Raw genomic sequence first — 23,994 nt, 5'->3', positions numbered from 1 at the left:
CTCCCCCGGAGGCCCGCGACGACGACGTCAGGGACGAGATGCAGGTCGACGTCGTCAAGGTGGAGGAGGACAACCAGAAGCCACCGCCGGAGGGGACGCCCGTGGTCGCCGCTGGTGCTGCTGCTGCTGCTGCTGCGGAGGAGGAGGAGGGGGGCAGCAACACGGACTCTTCCAGCAGAAACTCCCCGGATCAGACCGACGTGGACGAGAAGATGGACACAGGGACAGACGGGCAGATGGACCGAGGCACGATGGTGAAGGGAGAGGAAGATAAGAGCAAGCTCATGGAGGTGGACAGCACGGATTCCAAGCCTCCTATTGTGGATGCAGGTAAGAACCTGTTGTTGTTGTTGTTGTAAGAACCTGCTGCAGCTCGTTGATGTTGTTGTTGTTGTAAGAACCTGCTGCAGCTAGTTGATGTTGTTGTTGTTGTAAGAACCTGCTGCAGCTTGCTGTTGTTGTTGTTGTTGTTGTTGTTGTTGTTGTTGTTGTAGTTGTAGAAATCGTAGGGCGGGGCCCATTGTATTGCATAAGATGAGGAAAGGATTCCATTCCATGCATTACAATGAACCCGTCCTCCGATTTCTACCTCCACCAGCCTCCCCTGGACTGTAGGTAGGCGCCATAGATTCCTCCATGGGGGTTTGTTATGTGTCTGGCTCTAAATTCTAACACATCATGAATGCTTATGAATGCTAATCCTACACCCATGTGTAGCGACCCCACCAAAACAGGTGCCCCCCACAGTGCAGGCCAGAGTAGAGGAAGAGGGCACTGGGCAGGGGGGTATTCCGTCAACGTCGCTAAAGGAAACCCCCCACTCCCCCCCCCCCACAAAATCCAAGTCTCGTGAAACCCCCCCCAGGTCAGAGTAGAGTAGAGGAGAAGGAAGGACACAGATTCGAATTCGAACCCATGCCGACATGGGCGTAGCTTCTTTTCTTTTTTTTTTTATGAGTGGGGCAGTCCCACTCATATTTTTCATTGTATTGGACAGACACAGTAAAGACAGACAGGAAAGTAAGGAGAGAGAGGGCATGTCAGCAGAGCTTGGGCCGGATTCGAACCCATGCCGACATGGGTATATGTTAGGGCTTTCACACCGGCAAAGAACCGTGCCGGTTCGCGTTTGGGACCCTCCGAACGTTGGTGCTGTCTGGCGAACGAACGCGGGCTCGTTCGCCAGACAGCGCCAACGTTCGGAGGTTTCCGAACGCGAACCGGCACGGTTCTTTGCCGGTGTGAAAGCCCTATGTGTGCACTAGGGCTGGGCAAACGATAAAAATTTCTTTTTCGATAATCACAAGAATTAACGATCAATTATCGATTAATTGATACGCTTTTTTTTCATTAAAACAACGCCTAGGGCAGAAATAACAAGCATGTTTTCCTTGGGGAAAAAACTTTATTCTTGATTTCTATGCCCCTGGTTATGGAACGTCGCGATGGAATAGGATATGCTGGCTCGACTATTCGCATGAGCGCACGAAATCCTCTACCCTCGACAAAACTGAGCGGCAGAATATCTGTTTCGATTCATTTGCGAAATTCAATGCGAAGGCAAATGCAAAGTTCATTTCTCACACATAACGTGGACAAACTAATTTCCACTCAATTTATTAATGATTATCGAGCAAAATATTTTGTGATCGACCAAGATCCTTATCAATCAATTATCGATCGTCGAACATTGATGCCCACCCCTAGTGTGCACTCTAGACCGCGGACCGGTGCTAGACCACTGGACCACCCCAGGCCACCCACGTAGCTTGTTTTGACCTGTTGTTACTCTTTCTCCTGCAGGCAAGGACAGTTTGAGAGGGTTGGAGAACGGCGTGAAAGGAGAGCCAGTCAAGGTTGTGCAAGTAAGTACGTTTGACTGTACAGCCTCACACTGCACGACGCACTTCCAAGTTGTCACCGCCTCTCTCGGACTGTGGAGCGTTCTGCACACAAGTAACTGGGTCGGTCGGGTCTCGGGTTTTGGGATCTGTTGGACCTGGTGGTGTAGACGTCTTCTCCTTCCGTCTCCGTCTCCACGTTTGTCCCGCTGTTGTTGAAAGTTTCCTCCCGTTGCGGGATGTGCCCTCAGGACAAGCCTGGCCAGCCAGCGGCGAAGCTGGAGAGCAGCAGAGCTGAGGCCCCTCCCCCCGGCCCGTCCCCGCCCCCGTCCCCCCCCCTGTTGAAGGTGAAGGACGAGCCCATCGATGAGGAGTACGAGCAGGCCCTGGAGCCCAACACAGGGAACATCAAAGACGAGCCGGACACCTTCGAGGTACCCCCCCCCCCTCCCATGGATGGATGTTCAGTTGGTCTTAATCCTAAACTAAGAAACACAGAAAGCAAGACATGTTGAAGTATAACATCTCTCTCTCTCCCTCCCTCTCTCTACCCCCTCTCTCTCTCTCTCCCTCCCTCTCCCTCTCCTCCCTCCCTCTCTCTCTCTCCTGCTCCCTCCCTTAATCTGATTTTGGATCAGCGGTTAGAGAGAGATGGGCGTGGATTTAGGTGCAGTTTTAGTCAACATCCATTATAGCGCTGATCTAGGATCAGATATATTTTAATCAGCTAAAATGTTCAGTTTTATTTAATTTTTGAGAATTTTTTTTTTTTTGTGTGTGGACTGAATCAATTAGTGGCGGAGGAAATTCATTCGTGGCGGCCCGCCACCAATAAATGCATGTAGAGGAAACACTGCTGAAATTATGAATATGTTTAAACCTCGTTGTTGTTGTCGTTGTTTACAGGATTTCGGCCAACAGCAGAGGGTTTCTGAAGATCTCAAAATCAGCGCTGTCTTCTCTGTGGGCGGAGCCTCTACCGTGAATGGTGAGGGGGGGGGGAGCAAAATGCAGAACACGTTAGCGTAGCAGAATGTTATCCTCGCAGCTTGTTAGCATACTAACGTGTTAACATAGCAGCGTGTTTAGGATAGTGGTACGTTAGGATAGCAACACGTTAGCATTGCAAGACATTAGCATACCACACGTTGGCATAGCAACAAGCTGGCATAGCAACAAGCTGGCATAGCAACAGGTTAGCATAACAACAGGTTAGTATAGCAACAGCTAACACAGCCGTTATTTAGACGCTTACCCGTCTTTTGTTGTTGCACAATTCATGACTTGCATAGAAGCTTCACTCTATTAATTTGATCCTCTTATCCCTCTCTACTGGTCTTCTACATCCTCTCTCCCTCTCTCCTCCCCCCTCTTCTATCCAGTAGCCCCGCCCCTGCCTGTGGCCGCCGCCCCCAGGGCAGTGCTGACCCCCACCGTGGTGCCGGCCCCCACCGCCCCGCCCCTCATCCCCTCGGCGCTGCGCGTGGCCTGCTCGGCCTGTAAGAAGGTCCTGATGAAGGGCCAGACGGCCTATCAGAGGAAGGGCTCCTCGGACCTCTTCTGCTCCACCAACTGCCTGACCTCCCACGGCTCCCACCCCCCCGCCGCTGCCCCGCCCCCCCCCAGGGCCCCGCCCAGCGGCCTGCACAAGACCTGCCACTACTGCCTCAAGTGAGTCCGTCTGGCACAGTGTGATAAACAGGGTTCCCACGGGTCCTTGAAATCCTTGAAAGTTTGTGAATTTGAGAAAAATAAATCAAGGTGTTAAAAGTTTTTTGAAAATAGACATGGGTCATTGAAAGTGCTTGAATTCCCCCCCCTCTCTCTCTCTCTCTAAAAAAATAATATGTATACTTACTTAGCTCGTCAACTAGTAAATAAGTCTCTGTATTGCTTAACTTTACACATATTTCACAATATATTGTTTTGCTGTGCTGTGGTAGAGAAGGCAAGAGACCATCTAGTGTTCACACTTTCAAGCATCTCTTTTTAATTGTTGTCTGTGAGCGGATAGTTCCTATTATATACATTCTCATCTACATCTGTCTCAAACTATGCCGTGTTGGGTCCTTGAATTTGAGGGAATTGAGTCTTGAAAGTCCTTGAAAGGTGCTTGAAAAGTTTCAGTCAGAAGGTGTGGGAACCCTGAATAATAATAACGGCACACGCAGCTCCCTCCTGAGGCGGGTGGATCGACCCAGCGATCGACTTTGCGATCGCTAGCCGGCGTCTCTAACCTCTAGGCTACCGACCTCAGCCCCCTAAAAAGCTTTCGGCCAATCATAGCCAACACGTATGAATAACCGACACGTATGTGACGTCCATATCTCTTTCTCAGGGAGATCTTCAACCCTAAGGACGTGATCATCGCTCCCGTGGACACGACGGGGACCACCAAGTTCTTCTGCAGCCAGAGCTGCCTCTCCGCCTTCGACTTCAAGAGGAACTCCGCTGCCTCGGTCCTCTCCACCACCAAGGGGACCAGGTGCAGCATGTGCAAGAAGAACTGCATTGTAAGGGACTGGGTGTGTGTGTGTGGGTGGGAAGGTGTGTGTGTGGGTGTGGGTGGGTGGGGGGGTTTTATGTGGTGTTTACAGAGCAACAATACTTTGGTAATAGTTTGACAAAATGAAGCCTTTATGCATTTCTGGTGTGTATAAAGTCACCCTGGAATGTTGACAATTTGGGCGACATTATTCACCCTCGGCACTAAACGAGTTAAAGAAACCTCTCCCCTCCTCTCCTCCCCTCTCCTCTCCTCCCCTCCTCCTCTCCTCCCCTCCTCCCCTCCGCCTGGCCCCCCAGAGCAGACACGAGGTGATGCTGCAGGGGTCCATGCACCGGCTCTGCGGGGAGGACTGCTTCAACCGCTTCCGCTCCTCCCACAAGCTGAGCATGAACAGCTGCCAGCACTGCAACAGCTACTGCTACGGCAAGGTCCACCAGCTGGTCCTGGACAGCAGCACCATGACCTTCTGCAGGTCGCAGTGTCTGACCGCCTTCAAACAGGTAGGCTCACTGTCCCTCCACAGTCTAACAGGTAGACTCACTGTCCCTCCACAGTCTAACAGGTAGACTCACTGTCCCTCCACAGCCTAACACAGGGCTCCCACGGGTCCTTGAAATCCTTGAAAGTCTGTGAATTTGAGAAAAAGAAAATCAGGGTCTTAAAAGTATATATAATATACTATATATACATATATAATATCTTACTTAGATTTACTTTTTGCAGTGAAATGGTTTGATTGCATTCGATGCGTTACAGCGAGCCCGTCCTCCGATGTCTACCTCCGCCAGCCTCCCCCTAACTGTGTTCTAAAGGTCATTAACCACTCGTCGTCCGGCTCTGTGTGTGTGTGTGTGTGTGTGTGTGTGTGTGTGTGTGTGTGTTGCAGAAGACCAAGCAGCCCTGGCTGTGCACCATGTGTTGCGCCCAGCGGCCCGTGTCGTATATGACGGAGAGCACGGACGCCAACGGGAAGACGGAGCTGTTCTGCAGCCCCAGCTGTGTGACTGCACACAAGGTCCAGGCCGTCAGCGCCTCAGGTAACACACACACACACACACACACACACATATACACACACATATACACATATACACAGACACACACACACACACACATATATACAGACACACACACACACACATACAGGACCCCCCCCCCCCCCACACACACACACACACACACACACACACACTCAAAGAAAAACAAACAACAACTCACAATACACAGTCCATCTCTGGTTGTCCCTCACAACCTCACTGACTCATTCACACACAAACACACAGTCATATTTTAAAGCTCACACACTTGTACACACACACACACACACACACACACACACACTCACTCACACACACTCTGGCCTGTCAATCAAGGTACCCCCATGGACTGTAACACGTGTGGTAAGAAGACGGTGCCCTCCTACCACCTGGCCATGTCCGACGGCTCCATACGCAACTTCTGCACCCTGGGCTGTGTGGTCACCTTCCAGGTACGTCTGGTACGTCTGCACTAGCGGGGCACCAAAGGTACGCTTATTTGCAGTACAGCGCCGTTAGGGTTAAATAGCACCCCGTCGGCGCAATGACGCAATTGCAGTTAGAAATGACAGAAATTAGGGACGCACCGAAGGTTCGGCCACTGAATGTATTCGTCCGAATGATAGCAAAAAATAGCACATTCGGTATTCGGCCGAATGTGTGAAAAGACCGAATGTTTAGTAGCAGGGTTTTTCCTGCATAGAGAGTTATGAGGCGGCCGTTTCCGTCATATTTCTAGCCGCCTCCAGCTCTCGACAAAACACTGACGGTCGTATTTTCTACAAGCGTTGCACTCTGTGAATTTCGGTCATTTCTAACTGCAATTGCGGCATTGCGCCGACTTGGTGGCGGGGGCGCTATTTATAATATAACCCTAACCCTGGTGGCGCTGTACTGCAAATAAGCTTAGCTTTCGTGTTTGCTAGCGAACAGAATAGTCTTTTAGGTCGAAACGTTACTTTCATATAAAAAGTCCTGGAAGTCACATTAGTTGGCTTGCCGTTTCATTATCCAGAATGACAAGTTGAGCCTATACTAGCGTTAGTCAGTGCTACTTTTAATGTATTATTTACAAAATGGATAAATGTTGAAGTCTATCAGGGTTTTCAATCGCTGAAAAGTTCTATTGATCAGACAGTCAACAATAGGGTTTGGACTGACATGGTACTACTGTCCATACTTTTTGGACTGGTGGTATGAACGGACGTGTTTATGACCACCATCATGTCCTGTCCTCCTCTTGTTACGCTCACCGCTCTGTGGCTCTGTGGTGCCTCAGGACCAGTTCAGGACGGGCCAGGGGAACATCCTCCAGACCCTCACCCCGGGCCCGGCCGCCCCAGCCCAGACCCAGGCCCAGACCCAGGCCCAGACCCAGGCCCAGACCCAGACCCAGAACACCACCACGCTGACCTGCTTCCAGTGCCACCGACTCTTCTCCTCCAAGCCTGAGCTCGTCCAGCTGAAGGTACCGTACCGTCTTCTCTGTCGCTACGCCCACTGCACTCAGTCAGGCCTGCCGCACGCATGCACGCTCGCACGCACGCTCACGCACGCATGCTCACGCACTCACACACTCACACACTCACACACTCACACACTCACTCACTCACTCACTCACTCACTCACTCACTCACTCACTCACTCACTCATACACTCACTCATACACTCACTCATACACTCACTCATACACTCACTCACTCACTCACTCATACACACACACTCACACTCACACTCACACGCACGCGCTCGCTCACTCACTCACTCTCATTCTCTCCGTCATACACTTGCTCCATTAACGTGTGTGTGTGTGTGTGTGTGTGTCTACAGAATAAGGTGGTGTTCCTCTGTGGGCTCGTCTGCTCTGAGAACTATAGGAGCTCCAACGCTGTGATTGGCCGGTGTGAGTACTGCAAGGTGGAGAAGGTGACCAAGGAGGTGAAGAGGATCAATAAGAAGGACTGCTCCTTCTGTAGTGAAGGTGAGGGGGAGGGGTCTGGGGGAGGGGAGGGGAGCTGAGGGGCTGGGTCTGGGGAGGGGGCTGGGGGAAGTGAGGGGGCTGAGTCTGGGGGAGGGGAGGGGTCTGGGGGAGGTGAGGGGAGGGGTCTGGGGGGAGGTGGGGGAAGGCGAGGGGACTGGGCTTCCACACACTTCTGACCATTCTCTATCTGCAGATAGAACTGTATTCTCATCAGCTCCCCCTTTCTCTCCCCTCCCCCCCCCCACCAGGCTGTAAGCTGCTGTACAAGCACGACCTGGCCAAGCGCTGGGGTAAACACTGCCGGGCCTGCGCCTTCTGCTCCACCACGTCCCAGAAGGTGGTCACCGGCCAGTACGACGGGCGCACGGAGGAGTTCTGCTCAGACGAGTGCAAGTCCAGCTACACGCTGCTGTTCTGCCAGGTCAGGAGCCTACGGACCGCCACACACACACACACACACACACACACACACACACACACCAAACACTGGTCATCACCCACTCCTGTGGTCTTCCACCCACTCCTTCTTCCTGGTGGTCACGGAACAAACAACTCTGCCTTCACATGCGTTTGCTGTACAATAACAGGAATGTTTTTATTTCTTTCTTAAGTTATTTTTTCTGAGTGGGGCAGTCCCACTCATATTTTTTTCATTTTATTTGACAGATACAGTGAAGATTTTAGACAGGAAGGATGGGTGAGAGAGAGAGAGGAGGGATGACATGCAGGATATGTCCCCGGCCGGAATCGAACCGGGGACCCTGCGGTTACATTGTCAGCGCTTAACCCGCTACGCCACCTAAGCGCCCCAACAGGAATGTTTTAATGAAACCCTGCCCCCCCCCCTCACAGGTGTCCAAGTGTGATGAGTGTGGTCACCTGGGGAAGCTGAATGAGAGTCTGCCTCTGTTGGGGGAGGTGAAGCACTTCTGCAACATCAAGTGTCTCCTGCACTTCTGCGCCAAGCAGATCCAGGGCAAGACCCAGTCTCAACCGGGCCAGAGGGGTAGGTACCTGAGGCACATCTGGCTTGTTGAATCACAAACAATGTACCTATCGCTAAGCCACGCCCCCTTTGAAAACTCAGACAAACCAAACAACGCTTCACTGACAGTGACTGACTGACCGACCGTGACTGAATGACATTCAATGACTTACAATGGTGGTAGTTGGCAAATTTCAGATTTCAGATTTACCACGTAAGTGTAATCAACATGTTTTTTTAAAGATAACAAGAATATTTTGTCTAGAAGCTTTTCAACATCAGATATTAGCGAGTTGTTTGTCCGAGTTTTCTGCCTGTAGTGACTTTTGCTGTGATATGATTGGACAATTTCTATGTTGGGGCGTGGCTTAGCGATAGGTCCATTGCTTTATTTCAGTTTCAGGGTCATCAGAGACCGAACAGTGAGTTATTCATAATATGACACCTTTAAGCTTTATGAAACGCAATACATGACAACAAACACTGACAACAAACACTGACATTTAATGTATTTTCCTCTCATGTTTGGTCTCTTTCCTCCACCTTTACCTAGCCGTTATCATGGTTCCGCCCACCACCACCCCTACCACCACCGCTGTGTGGACCCCCGCAGCTAAGGACGCCAACCCTGTCATCGGCAACGTGGTCTCACTGGCCAGCACTCCCACTGGGCAGCCCAACGTCTTTGCCAACACCGCCCTGCAAGGTACACACACACACACACACACACACATACTAAACATAAAAGACATGCACTAAATATTCACACTAATATAGCAGTACTTGTCGAGCGTGACTGATGACAAACCTCCCATACTGACTGTTGTCTTCACTACTGACTGTTTCTCTTCTCTACTGACTGTTTCTCTTCTCTACTGACTGTTTCTCTTCTCTACTGACTGTTTCTCTTCTCTACTGACTGTTTCTCTTCTACTGACTGTTTCTCTTCTACTGACTGTTTCTCTTCTACTGACTGTTTCTCTTCTCTATTGACTGTTTCTCTTCACTACTGACTGTTTCTCTTCTACTGACTGTTTCTCTTCACTACTGACTGTTTCTCTTCTCTACTGACTGTTTCTCTTCTCTATTGACTGTTTCTCTTCACTACTGACTGTTTCTCTTCTCTACTGACTGTTTCTCTTCTACTGACTGTTTCTCTTCTCTACTGACTGTTTCTCTTCTACTGACTGTTTCTCTTCTACTGACTGTTTCTCTTCACTACTGACTGTTTCTCTTCTCTACTGACTGTTTCTCTTCTACTGACTGTTTCTCTTCACTACTGACTGTTTCTCTTCTCTACTGACTGTTTCTCTTCTACTGACTGTTTCTCTTCTACTGACTGTTTCTCTTCTCTACTGACTGTTTCTCTTCTCTACTGACTGTTTCTCTTCTACTGACTGTTTCTCTTCTATTGACTGTTTCTCTTCTCTACTGACTGTTTCTCTTCTACTGACTGTTTCTCTTCACTACTGACTGTTTCTCTTCACTACTGACTGTTTCTCTTCTCTACTGACTGTTTCTCTTCACTACTGACTGTTTCTCTTCTCTACTGACTGTTTCTCTTCACTACTGACTGTTTCTCTTCTACTGACTGTTTCTCTTCTACTGACTGTTTCTCTTCACTACTGACTGTTTCTCTTCTCTACTGACTGTTTCTCTTCTACTGACTGTTTCTCTTCTACTGACTGTTTCTCTTCTCTACTGACTGTTTCTCTTCTCTACTGACTGTTTCTCTTCTACTGACTGTTTCTCTTCTATTGACTGTTTCTCTTCTCTACTGACTGTTTCTCTTCTACTGACTGTTTCTCTTCACTACTGACTGTTTCTCTTCACTACTGACTGTTTCTCTTCTCTACTGACTGTTTCTCTTCACTACTGACTGTTTCTCTTCTCTACTGACTGTTTCTCTTCACTACTGACTGTTTCTCTTCTACTGACTGTTTCTCTTCTACTGACTGTTTCTCTTCTCTACTGACTGTTTCTCTTCTCTACTGACTGTTTCTCTTCTACTGACTGTTTCTCTTCTCTACTGACTGTTTCTCTTCTCTACTGACTGTTTCTCTTCTCTACTGACTGTTTCTCTTCATTACTGACTGTTTCTCTTCTCTACTGACTGTTTCTCTTCTCTACTGACTGTTTCTCTTCTCTACTGACTGTTTCTCTTCTCTACTGACTGTTGTCTTCTCTCTCTAGGGGCTGTTCCCAGCGCAGCCATGAGGATCCTGGGCAATGTGAGTTGTGTTGATGCTCCTCACCTTAATGACATTTGCGCAAAATAACATGTTGTATTTTCTCTGTGTGACAGGGTCTGGTGGAAAAGTCCCCAAGTAGGTCCAAGGTCACTTTTAGTGATCCTAAAACTGTTGTTTGTTTTATTGAGTGGGCTCTTCAACACTTAAACTTTCGTAATATTATTTTTTTTTAGCTTTTTGGTCGTTTCACTTGAGAATTGCCGACATGCAGACCTTTTCACCAGACCGTGTCACATATCGTTAAAAAGTGCCTGTAATGAGCGTCTCTCTCCACCGGGTGGTAGGCCAGCACGCAGACGGACGTGGTGAAAGGCCCCCCGCCCCCGCCGCCCAGGATCCTGAAGAACAAGGCCCTGCTCTGCAAGCCCATGGTCCAGAACAAGGGCGTCATGTGTAAACCCCTCACAACCACCATAGAGACACAGACAGGTACACACACACACACACACACACACACACACACACACACATTTGCACACAAACACACATGCATAGGGTAGGGTATAGGTTGGTTGTTTTATTTATAACCAACTTGCGCAAACAAACCCGGCGAATTTTTTACTTGCTCTCGGCAAACGGGGAAGCGTTAATGTCGAACCCTGCTAAATGTATTCACATGAACACACACACACACACACACACACTAATGTACCTAAATGTATTGACATGAACACACACACACACACACTAATGTACCTAAATGTATTCACATGAACATACACATCTATTCTCCCTCCCCAGAGGATCGCTTCCCCCACGTGTTGATACTTCCTGTCCCAGTGCCGGTGTTCATCCCAGTTCCCATGAACCTGTACTCCCAGTACGTCCCCCAGCCCGTAGGACTGCCCATACCGGTACGTTAACACCTCAGCCCTCACCTACCAACCACCAACTGCCACCTCCATCACTCACACAATTCGGTTGTTAAGTTGTGTTTCCGGGTTCAACGTTGGCTGAGGCGCTCTCTTCAAAGTGCCGCAGTGCGGTGTCCCTTGTTGTATGAATAGATCCGAGTCTAAAAAACGATTGAACTGTCATTCTACCGCTTTAGTACACTGGTACTAGAATTTACACTGGAATTGTTTATTTGGACCCGGAAATTGCTAAACGTCACGCGTGACGTCAGACTTAACAACCGAACAACTCATCACAATCAGAATTATTTTCATTGCCAAGTATATTCGCACGTATAGGAACACGCTAACAGCCAGAACACGCTAACAGCCTCCACACACACACACACACGCCTCAGAGCCATGGACCAGAACACGCTAACAACACGCTAACAGCCAGAACATGCTAACAGCCTCCCCACACGCTAACAGCCCCCCCACACACACACATACACCTCAGAGCCATGGACCAGAACACGCTAACAACACGCTAACAGCCGTGCTCTAAAGCCCCGTCTCTCTCCCGCTCCAGGTCCCCGTCCCCATGTTCCTGCCCGTCACCCTGGACAACGCCGAGAGCATCGTTAAGACCATCCAGGAGATCAAGGCCAAGATCCCCTCCAACCCGTTCGAGGCCGACATGATCCTCATGGCTGAGATGGTGGCCGAGGAAGCGGGGGAGGAGGAGAAGGAAGGGAGGGAGGAGAGATGCAAGCCAGCGTCAGCAGTCCCTGACGGTAAACAAACAGGGAAGGGACACAGAGACTGAGTCAGAGTCTGTCAATGTCTCAATAGTCTAAATAGGCTTTGTCTTTTGTCCTTGCACTAGTGAACACGCTTTCTACTTTTCTTCATCTTGATCTTAGTCGTAATCCCCGTTTGTTTAATGACTGCGACACTCCGTAACTCCCTTGTTTAGAACACTAAAATGTGTCTGTTTCTGAAACATTGACCGAACATTACTGTAACGTTCATGTCTGTTTCTCTAACATCAACCCAACGTTCCTGTCTGTTTCTCTAACATCGACCCAACGTTCCTGTCTGTTTCTCTAACATCGACCCAACGTTCCTGTCTGTTTCTCTAACATCGACCCAACGTTCCTGTCTGTTTCTCTAATTCCACCTGTGAATAGGCCATATAGTGTATAAAAGTTTACATAATAGATATATACTCAGATTCCTACCGATCACTTTTAGGTACATCCCCCTATTTATAGCTATTTATGTCTCATTATCTTAGGGTTGTGTTTTATTATCTTAGGACGGTGTTTTGATTGTTAGCACCTAGGGTTTGCACTTCAATTTCGTTGTACCTGTACAATGACAATAAAGATCATCATTCATTCATAACATGAACCCAACGTTGCTGTTGTCCGTCCCCCAGACCAGGGCAGCAGCTACAGTGGGGACCTGGACACGGAGGACCTGACCACCAGCTTCCTGAACTGGGAGGAGGAGCCCACGTCCTCCCGCCTCAGTCGCTCCCTCACCAATGAGAGGCTCCAGCCAGTCACAGACAACCACGTCCCCGCCGAACCCCCCGCCATGGACCTGGAGGCTGACTTCCCCATCGGTAGGTAACCTCCCCCCTGCTGTCACCTTTCAGCCGCCGTGATGTTGTCGCCCCCCAATGGCTCACGCTGCAGCAAACGCCCTGGGTTGTGCCTCACACCTGGTGGAAATAATAATAACTCTGAAATAATCTATTAATTACTAACCCTAGTTTTGGAAAATTGACATGGGTCATTGAAAGTGCTTGAATTCCCCTCTCTCTCTCTCTCTCTCTCTCAAAAAATAAATAAATGTTTTACTTAGCTCGTCAACTAGTTCTGTCTCAAACTATGCCGTGTTGGGTCCTTGAATTTGAGGGAATTGAGTCTTGAAAGTCCTTGAAAGGTGCTTGAATGTGATGTTTCAGAAGGTGTGGGAACCCTGATCATTTAATTTGGGGCCTTATGCGATCGCGTAGTCTGTAAAAAAAGATTCATATTATTATTTCTTTTAAAAAATATGTTTTAGGGCATTTCTGCTTTATTGGGAGAGAGACAGTAGAGCTTGACAGGAAGGCTGGTTGAGAGAGAGAGAGAGAGAGGAGGGATGACATGCAGGATAGGTCGATGGCCGAAATTGAACCTGGGACCCTGCGATTACATGGCTGACGCCTTAGTGAGCTACGCCACACAAGCGCCCCCCTATAAGAAAAAGAAAGAAAAATAAGTTAGTTTTCGTATGGCCTAAATGATGTGATCATCTATCCAGCAGTGAGATAACACCGTGTGTTGTTGTTGTTTCAGAAACCCTGGAGCTGATGGCCCACTGGAGGGACCAGAGCCCCCCTCCCCCTCCCTCCCCCCAACGACGGCCGCGCAGGAAGACCCGCGACAGCTTCCCTTCAAAGAAACGGGTGAGAGTCCCTGACCCTGACTGCAGGGCTTAAAGTTCTCCGGCACTGTGCCGGATTTCCGGCGCGGGGGAATTTTGAGCAAAAAAATAAATAATTCATTTCTAACTGCAATTGCGGCATTGCGCCGACGTGGTGGCGGGGGCGCTGTTTCGCAAATAAGTTAGCTTTCGTGTTTGCTAGCGAAACAGCTGATAGTTGATGTTGACTGCTCAAGGAGAATACATATTTGAAAGTACAGAATGCCTGAGAGCCTTATATTGCATTATATTACATTATATTTTGAATGGTCATCTGGTGCCTGAATATAGGTTTTTCCTTTACATATACAGTATAATGAAATTTCCACCATAAATTGATGGAGAAAGGGCACAAATTGGTGCATATCAATTCACCAGAATGCAAGAAATTAAGTGTTTGATGCTCGTTTAAGGACCCCCAGACAGCCCTGCTTCATGGGTCCCCCCCGATGTCAAACACCACTGGTACCACCTCCGCCTCATTTTGAGCCAGGAAAAACCCTGAGTAGTGACGGGAAGCCTTATGGGACGTGGTGCCAAGAAGGAGAATATAAGTGATAGTGGATTAATAAGTAATCAGTTTGTTCTTTTAAAGACATGTATATATTTTATTCTGTATTGTTATAGTGATAGTGGCTTAATAAGTGATGCAATCAGTTTGGCCTTTTAAAGACATCTAAATATATTATTTTATTTTGTATTGAGTATAAAACAGTATTATGAATGAATGAATGAATGGTCTTTATTGTCATTAATACAGTACAGGTACCATACAACGAAATTTAGGAGGGGGGGCTCCCCTGGTGCTTGGAAAAAGACTAAAAACACGAGGGCCAAGGGTAAAATAAAAAAGGGAAAAGAGCTGGTTTACATAAATAAAGGCTATGTACACTATCTACTATACTATACAATAAAACACTGTGCTGTACTCTATGCTATGCTATAAATATCCTAACTTTTCCTATTTCTGAACCTTATGTACACAAGGGTTGTCATATTGCACATCGTATTGTTGCACATACAAGTATTAATGCATTTTAACATTGAGACATATATTTTGTATTGACTATAAAATAGTATTAATGCATTTAAACATTGAGACAAGAAGCTGTCTTCTGTACCCGCTCTCCCAATATCTCAAACTGTGACCCACCTCCCCAAGAAAAAGTTTCAGGCACAGGATTTTTTCCCACTTTAAGCCCTGTGACTGTGACCCTAGCCTGAACCCTAACCCTGTCTCTGACTGTGACCCTAACCCTGACCCTGCCTGTGACCCTAGCCTGAACCCTAACCCTATCTCTATCCCTGACCCTGCCTGTGACCCTAGCCTTAACCTTAACCCTGACCCTGCCTGTGACCCTAGCCTGAACCCAAACCCTATCTCTATCCCTGACCCCAACCCTAACCCTGACCCTAACCCTGACCCTGCCTGTGACCCTAGCCTTAACCCTAACCCTATCTCTATCCCTGACCCTAACCCTAGGAAAGGTATTTAATTGTTGTCATGATCTATTGGTACACTGCAACACTGCGTACCTGACATGATTCCTATCTGGTATAGAAGGGAAACCTGGCTTTCTCTGTCCCAATGACATCCCTCATTTAACCCTACAACGCTTCTAAAAGAACAACGTTTTAATAATAATAATAATAATAATAATGATAATAATAATAATTCATTGTTTTTATATATAGCGCTTTTCCGGGGCTCAAAGACGCTGACAATATGGGAAAAACAGAAAACACAGAAACAACAAGCAACAGATAACATGAGCACATAGAACACAGAGTTAACGAACGCAGCAATGTCCAGGGGGGGGGGGGGGGTGGCAGGGTTATACCGTCCATACTTTGTACGTGAGATGTTATGATGACGGTTTTGTCTTTTGTAATTCCCTTCTTTAGTCTCTCGTTCACTCTCCTCCCTTTAGTCTCTCGTTCACTCTCCTCCCTTTAGTCTCTCGTTCACTCTCCTCCCGTTTCGCCCCCTGCAGAGGAAGTCGCGAACGGCAGCGGCGGCGGCAGAACCGTCGTCGCCCCCGGAGACCCCCGTCATCCCCGGGGGGGCGGTGCCCGGCGAGCCCCCCAAGCTGCAGCACCTGTACGGGGTGGACGCCTGGAGGAGGTGGGTCCAGTGGAGGAGCACCCAGCCGGACCTGGAGGAGAAGCCTCGCTTCACATGTAAGTCTGGGAGGGGGGGGGGGAGGAGCACACAGCCGGACCTGGAGAAGCCTCGCTTCCTCTGTAAGTCTGGGGGGGGGGGGGGTGGGTCTAGTGGAGGAGCACCCAGCCGGACCTGGAGAAGCCTCGCTTCGTATGCAAGTCTGGGGGGGGGGGGGAGGAGCACCCAGCATATTGGTGTGTGAATGGGTGAATGAGAGGCCGTTGTAAAGCGCTTTGGATAAAGGCGCTGTATAAGTCAGTCTGTTTACCATTTACCATCCATGTTTCCCTGGATGCTCTCCAGCACGCCAGATGGTTCTGAAGGAGGACGTGCTGAAGTGCACCACGGCGGAGCTGGGCTACGGCCTCTGTCGCTTCATCGGCGAGGCCCGGAGGCCAAACCAGGAGGCCTACAGCCCCGACAGCATCTTCTACCTCTGCCTGGGCATCCAGCAGGTAGGACACACACACACACACACACACACATATGGGGGGATTCATACACACACACACACACACCCACAGGGACACACACATACACATGAACATGTAAGACACACACAATACCACTTCCACACCTCCATGCCTTTGGTGCTGTTGCCCTGTGTGAACACACAGTGATCTTCTCTCTCTCTCTCTCTCTCTCTCTCTCTCTCTCTCTCTCTCTCTCTCTCTCTCTCTCTCTCTCTCTCTCTCTCTCTGCAGCACTTGTTTGAGAACGGCCGCATGGAGAACATCTTCACTGACCTGTTCTACTGCAAGTTCACTGGGGAGATCACCAAGCTGCTGAAGCAGTTCAAACCTACTGTCACAGCCAGCGGTGAGACACCAGACCACACACTCACACCCTCCTCTACACACTCACACCCTCCTCTACACACGCACACCCTCCTCTACACACTCACACCCTCCTCTACACACTCACACCCTCCTCTACACACTCACACCCTCCTCTACACACTCACACCCTCCTCTACACACTCACACCCTCCTCTATACACTCACACCCTCCTCTACACACTCACACCCTCCTCTACACACTCACACCCTCCTCTACACACCCACACCCTCCTCTACACACTCACACCCTCCTCTACACACGCACACCCTCCTCTACACACTCACACCCTCCTCTACACACTCACACCCTCCTCTACACACTCACACCCTCCTCTACACACTCACACTCACACCCTCCTCTACACACTCACACCCTCCTCTACACACTCACACTCACACCCTCCTCTACACACTCACATCCTCCTCTACACACTCACACCCTCCTCTACACACCCACACCCTCCTCTACACACTCACACCCTCCTCTACACACTCACACCCTCCTCTACACACTCACACCCTCCTCTACACACTCACACCCTCCTCTACACACTCACACCCTCCTCTACACACTCACACCCTCCTCTACACACTCACACCCTCCTCTACACACGCACACCCTCCTCTACACACTCACACCCTCCTCTACACACTCACACCCTCCTCTACACATCCACACACTCCTCTACACACTCACACCCTCCTCTACACACTCACACCCTCCTATACACACTCACACCCTCCTCTACACACTCACACCCTCCTCTACACACTCACACCCTCCTCTACACACTAAACCTACTGTCACAGCCAGCGGTGAGACACTAGACACACCCAGGGTTCATTTAGTCTTAGTCTTTAGACCAAGATCCACATTAGTTTTAGTCACATTTAGTCATTTAGTCATTTTGATTTCTTAGTTTTAGCCTAGTTTTAGTTGACGAAAACTGAAAACTTTTTATTGTCGTTTTAGTCTATAAAAACTCCTAAACATTTTAGTGGAGTTTTCGGTCGATTGCTAAAACCTTTTTGGAGTTTTTTGTAGCCTGCCAAAATGAACACTGCGTCTATAGAGACAGACGCAACACACACACACACTCTCCTCTACACCCTCACACCCTCCTCTACACACTGCCTGTGCATCAACCGGACGTACCAGGCTTGAGATTAGGATGTTGTTTCCTCTTGTCGTTGTTGTGTGGGTGACATCTCTGGCTTCATATCTCCTTTTTCTCTCCAACTTTGTCCTTCCCCCTGTGTGTCTATCTCACCCTCTCTCTCCCCTCTCCCCCCCTCTCCCCCCCAGGCTACCTCCACTCCCGCGTGGAGGAGGAGTACCTGTGGGGCTGTAAGCAGCTGGGCGCGTACTCCCCCATCGTGCTGCTCAACACGCTGCTGTTCTTCTGCACCAAGATGTTCCGCTTCAAGACGCCTCTGCAGCACCGGCAGCTGTCCTTCGCCCACGTCATGCGCTGCACCAAGACCAACCACGACAACACCAAGACCAACTTCCTGCGCTTCTACCCGCCCATCCCCAAGGGCAACTTCGTCGACAAGTCGGCAGGTGTGTGTCGTCGCGTTCTCTCTCTTCTCTCCCCCGTCTCTCTGTCACCACCTTCCTCTCGTTTGAGCTGTTTGAAGCTTCGAACTTGACTCCTGTAATCCAGTGGATTTGTTGTTTTCGTTATTCAACAGTAGACGACGGGTTCACAATTAAAAAAATACAATATTTAAGAGCCGAGATATCTCGATTCTGAACGTCCCGGTCGGTCCTGATGTTCCAAATTGCCCGTTTTATTTGAGTTCCTACAACTCACAAGATTCCCCTCTCCCTCCCACGCGAGGTCCTTCTGTTTAATAGCGCAACAGCGCGTGTGTGTGTGTTGTCAGGTGTGTGTGTGTGTGTGTGTGTGTGGTCAGACGTGTGTGTTGTCAGGTGTGTGTGTGTGTTTAACGATGGACCTGCATGGGTGTGTGTGTTGCAGAAGCAGACGGCGTGGCAGCAAAGAGGAAGCGGGAGGAGGAGGAGGAGAAGGAGGTGGTGTTGGAGATGGTAGAGAACTCTGAGAACCCCCTCCGCTGTCCTGTACGCCTCTACGAGTTCTACCTCTCCAAATGGTGCGTCTCTCTCTCTCTCTCTCCCTCCCTCCCTCTCTCTCTTCCTCTCTCTCTCCCTCTCCCCCTCTCTCTATCTCCTCTCTCTCTCTCTATCTCCTCTCTATCTCTATCTCTCTGTCTCTCTCCCTCTCCTCCTCTCTCTATCTCCTCTCTATCTCTATCTCTCTTCCACTCTCTCTCTCTCTCCCTCTCTCTCTATCTCTTCTGCTCTCTCTCCCGACACACACAGACACACACAGACACACACAGACACACACACACACACACACACACACACACACTATGCTTTTAATCTCCCCATACTGCAGGCCAATATGATTCAGCATTTCCTCAACCTTTTATCTTGTTGCTTTTCCAACTGTCAGCATTAAAAAACCGTCCTTCAAATGTGCTATATAAATCAATTTGATTGATTGATTGACATGTTGTGACCTCCCCCCCCCCCCCCCCCAGCTCTGAGTCGGTGAAGCAGCGCTCCAACGTGTTCTACCTGCACCCGGAGCGCTCCTGCGTGCCCAACAGCCCCCTGTGGTTCTCCTCCACGGCCCTGGACGAGAGCACCATGGAGACCATGCTCACACGCATCCTCACCGTCCGCGAGATCCACCTGGACACGGAGGGCAAAGACCAGCTCCCCGCCCCGCCCGACCACGACTCGGACTGGACAGAATGATAGAAGGACCGGGACGCACAGACACACACACACACACACACACACTACGCGCACACTAAGCTCATGGGTGCATACGCACGTGCGAACACACACACACGCACTCACACACATGCGAACACTCACACACACACACACTCACACTGTACTTATTAATGAGGAGTCCTGGCATCCAGACCTTCACATCCAAAGCTCTAGAAGTGTGTGTGTCTGTCTGTTTGTGTCTGTCTGTGTGTGTGTGTGTGTGTGTGTGTGTGTCTGTCGGTCTGTCTGTGTGTGTCTGTCTGTGTGTGTCTGTGTGTGTCTGTCTGTGTGTGTCTGTGTGCGTGTCTGTCTGTGCGTGTCTGTCTGTGTCTGTCTGTGTGTCTGTCTGTGTGTGTCTGTGAGTGTGTGTGCGCGCAATTGTAAAGTGATCAGCCACACCATCAGGACTGGACACAGCCTCCTGTTCTGTCTGTTCTGTTGGAGGCAGACGGAGGCTGAGGAGGGACATGCTGCTGCTGCCATGTGCACTGCTGTGGCCATAGAGGACGCTGATAAAACACTGTCTCCAGCACCTCAACAACATAGCTTCTGATTGGCCAAATATGATGAATTTGGCGATGAATTTGGCATGTGTATGCTACAGAGGTGTGAGGTGAGATATTGTTCAAGAGAATGTTGGGTGTTCAGCCGTCACAAAAGAGTTCTTTTTGTAATGTTCCATGTTAAAGAAAATATTTCAGACCATGTCTCTGGCGTTCACTGCTCACTAGCGCCCCCTAGCTACCACTGGTGTTGTCCACAGCCTGTTGAGATTCATTGGGGGGGAGCGGCGATATCGGACTTCTTTAAAGTTGATTTGGAGTTTCGCTGTGTTGCACAATAAACAAGCATGATGCGTTGTGCTTCCTTGACATGTTATCTGAACTCGTTTCCATTTGTGGGAAAAATACATTTACATTTCTGACGCCTTCCTTCCTCCAACTTGAGTGACAACAAATACACAAGTGAATCATCTATCCAGGAAAAAGTCATCTATGCTCAGGCCTGGGGCCATTGGCAGTCGTTGTGCTGGCAGCTAGAAGAAGAAGGATGATTTTTCTGTTGTTGCAAATACTAGGATATGGTGAGTAATCCATATCTTTTGAGAGCCTTGATCTTGAGCCTTGAGGGTTGGATATATGTCCATATATGACCATGCTGTCGTATGGAGGACAGTTACGCTGTTCATTTAGAGTTGAAATGCAGTTTTCACATTGTCAGTGCTCCATCACACTGCTGGTCTGTTGTGCTGACATCCTTTGATGTTCTGGCTGTGTTATCAAACGGAACCTTTTGTAAATCAATATACTTTTTAAATAAAATGCAGAAAACTGTTGTATGTCTTTGAAGGATTTATTATTAATACAATTCTAAGGAGGCTCGATGTTTAAAAGATAAATGTATACAGTACCAGTCAGAAGTTTGGACATCTTCTCATTCAATGGGTTTCTTTATTATTATTTTTACAATTATTTTCTACATTGTAGATTAATACTGAAGATATCAAAACTATGAAAACACATATGGAATTATGTAGTGAACAAAAAAGTGTTAAACAAACCAGAATGTTTTATATTTTAGATTCTTCAAAGTAGCCACCTTTTGCATATGTGGTCTTTCATAGTTTTGATGTTTTCAGTATTAATCTACAATGTAGAAAATAATATATGAATAAAGAAAAAACATTGAATGAGAAGGTGTCCAAACTTCAGTTCAGTAACTTTTGACCTATTACCACAGTTTACACACTTTCCTTTCAACTGCTGCAGGCATGTCAAATGTGTGTTATTCATATCATAATAACCATAATAATATACTTATTATCACCAGTGTCAGACCACACTATCAGCCTAATTAACATTCCTCGCACAAAAACCCGAATGTCACACACACAAGACACGTCCTATCTCTCTCAGCCAATGAGGTTGTAGAACGCTTGACTGACCGCCGTAACGGCCAATAAACAGCCCACATATCCATATGAGGGGCGGGCTTTCAACCTAAATTGTCAAAAAAGAGGGCGGGGACACGTGTGTGTGTGTGTGTGTGTGTGTGTGTGTGTGTGTAGGCGCCCCGTCCATAGAGGCAACCAAGGCAATTGCTTGGGGCCACCAAACAAAAAGGGCCTTTTTGTCGAACTAAAACTGTCCTTGGATGAATGTATTTTCAATGGAAATCATGGCATTCAGCGTTCAGTCGCTCTGAGTCTGCTCGCGCTGCGCTCGCGCTGCGCATACATTCATCCAAGGACAGTTTTAGTTTGACAAGCTAGACAATATGAGGGTAGTTAAGAGTTTAACTACTTTTCATTGTGAAATAGCTAGTTTGGTAAAGTATTCCCTGCAATTACGGCGTTATTATATGATCTATAACACCAGGGACATCCATATCTATCCGCTGCCCCAAAACCCCCCTAGTGGGGCCCCGCCCCCTTCTAGCTTGAAATTGACTTCTAGCCCCGCCCCCTTCTCCTCTCAACTGTCAGCAGCAATCATGAATCGATCGCACATTTCTGGTCACCAAAAAAGAAAAAAGAAACGAGAAGACAATGAAAAACGACACCAGGATAGTGGTAAGTGGATAGAAGCTGCAGAGTGCAAAAATGTAAATAAGATGCAGAGTGCAAAATAAGTAAGACGGCAGGCAGACAGACAGACAGACAAGCATGCAGGCAGACAGACAGACAGACAGACCCAATGGAGTCATGTAACATGTAAATAAGAACACCAGCGGTTTCAGAATATACTTGTTTATTGATTTATTTGTTGTTCTTGCTCTGTTTGATATTACATATTAATGTTGCTGTTTCAGAATGTGAAAACACCAGCAGTTTCAGAATGTAAGTGTTACGGTCAGATAGGGAACCCAAGCGCAGACACAGACAGAGACAGGTTAAAGTAAAATAAAGTATGATTTATTTTAGGGAGCAGGCAGGGGGGCGTAGTCAGCAGGCAGGCAGGGGGTTAGGCAGGAGGGGTAGTCGGCAGGCAGGGGCTTAGGCAGGAGGAGTAGTCGTTAGGCAGGCAGGGGTCATGCCGGTAGGGCAGGCAGGCAAGAGGGCAGGTAGGACAGCAGGCAGGTAGGACAGGCAGGCAGGTAGGACAGGCAGGAGGGCAGGTAGGGCAGGCAGGCAGGAGGGCAGGTAGGACAGGCAGGCAGGTAGGAGGAGGGCAGGTAGGACAGGCAGGCAGGTAGGACAGGCAGGCAGGTAGGAGGAGGGCAGGTAGGGCAGGCAGGCAGGAGGGCAGGTAGGGCAGGCAGGCAGGTAGGAGGAGGGCAGGTAGGCAAGAGGGCAGGTAGGGCAGGTAGCAGGAGTCCGGTAGGGGTACTGGGGGGTAAAGGCAAAACATGGGTAAGTAGGCAGGTACAGGCAGGGTAGTAAATAGGTAGGGGAGCTGGAAGCGTATCTTTACGGTAAGCTGAACGCTTCTCTGCCTCTCCCTTCTGAAATAAAGCATTTATACTGTGACCGTAATTGACGTCTTGCCGTGGAGCCACGTGCGTGTTCATGTGTGCCCACATGCATGCGCAAACCGCGGAGGCGCGCTCGTGTTTCAAAACGTGCATGAAGTCTAAACTTAAGAACTTTTCAAACCACTTCTTAGCGCTAGGAGCAAAGTCAGATCGCATAATTGCAGGGGCGCCTAGTGCACTTCATTAACATATGAACACTCCCACAATGTGTAATATATGCACGGGAGTATTACGTCTTATGTGTGGGCGCCTATCGACACCCGCATAATAGCAGTAGCGCGTATGAAGCGCATAATAAGGGTGGCGGTAGGTCTTAACCTGGCGGTGCGTCTTAATTAAGACTTAAGACGGCAAGTTAAGAAGTGCATAATAGGGCCCCATGACTTTTGTCTTTTTTTTCTGCGTGTCACGGAGGCAAAACTCAATGTACAAAGATAGGGCTGGCAGTAGCAGCTCCGCCGTTAGGGGCACAGAAGACACGCAGCCTGTTTGGAAGCTGCAAGCGTGAGAGCAGCAGCAGTTCCGCCACGCACACGCGCTGCGTGTACACAAGCGTCTGGTGTGTTTCAGGCCTTAGGGCCGGTTTACCGCAAGTGTCAACCTCAGCAGTGCGTGTGCGTTCACTGTATGTGATGTGTGCAAAGTGCAATGAGAGAGAGAGGAATAACCAAACTGTAGAGTTGACTATATTCATCAGAAGTCATTTCGTCTGAGTAGTGTCAATATGGCTCAAAACTACCATGGTCATGTCCTCTGTAAGGCTGCCACGATTAGTCGACTATGTTA

General features: G+C 48.8%; 1 protein-coding gene across 1 annotated transcript; it reads left to right on the top strand.

The window, feature by feature from the left end:
• Positions 1–220: 220 nt before the first annotated feature.
• On the top strand, positions 221–20,512 carry LOC308158329 (zinc finger MYM-type protein 4-like). The gene is made up of 27 exons (XM_080531922.1): positions 221–330; positions 1,804–1,865; positions 2,093–2,275; positions 2,748–2,829; positions 3,227–3,512; positions 4,180–4,354; positions 4,647–4,850; positions 5,279–5,387; positions 5,724–5,839; positions 6,667–6,741; positions 6,784–6,855; positions 7,218–7,368; positions 7,617–7,789; positions 8,221–8,374; positions 8,907–9,059; positions 10,547–10,584; positions 10,890–11,034; positions 11,347–11,459; positions 12,031–12,235; positions 12,883–13,071; positions 13,793–13,902; positions 15,914–16,100; positions 16,387–16,538; positions 16,788–16,902; positions 18,229–18,486; positions 18,908–19,040; positions 19,494–20,512. Exons 1-27 carry the CDS (start codon positions 252–254, stop codon positions 19,711–19,713), a joined length of 3,939 nt encoding a protein of 1,312 aa, XP_080388048.1. The 5' UTR covers positions 221–251; the 3' UTR covers positions 19,714–20,512.
• The last annotated feature ends 3,482 nt before the right edge of the window (positions 20,513–23,994 follow it).

Source organism: Nansenia antarctica, assembly GCF_963989245.1.
Source record: "Nansenia antarctica genome assembly, chromosome: 5".
NCBI classification, from domain to species: Eukaryota; Metazoa; Chordata; class Actinopteri; order Argentiniformes; family Microstomatidae; genus Nansenia; species Nansenia antarctica.
Note: the sequence above shows the minus strand (reverse complement) of the source record. Positions and strands in the feature narration are given on the sequence as shown.

Coding starts and splice junctions, on each gene's coding strand:
- LOC308158329 (XM_080531922.1), top strand. CDS start 252: ATGGTGAAGGGAGAGGAAGATAAGAGCAAGCTCATGGAGGTGGACAGC. Junction 1,866..2,092: donor AGCCAGTCAAGGTTGTGCAA/GTAAGTACGTTT, acceptor ATGTGCCCTCAG/GACAAGCCTGGCCAGCCAGC. Junction 2,830..3,226: donor CGGAGCCTCTACCGTGAATG/GTGAGGGGGGGG, acceptor TCTATCCAGTAG/CCCCGCCCCTGCCTGTGGCC.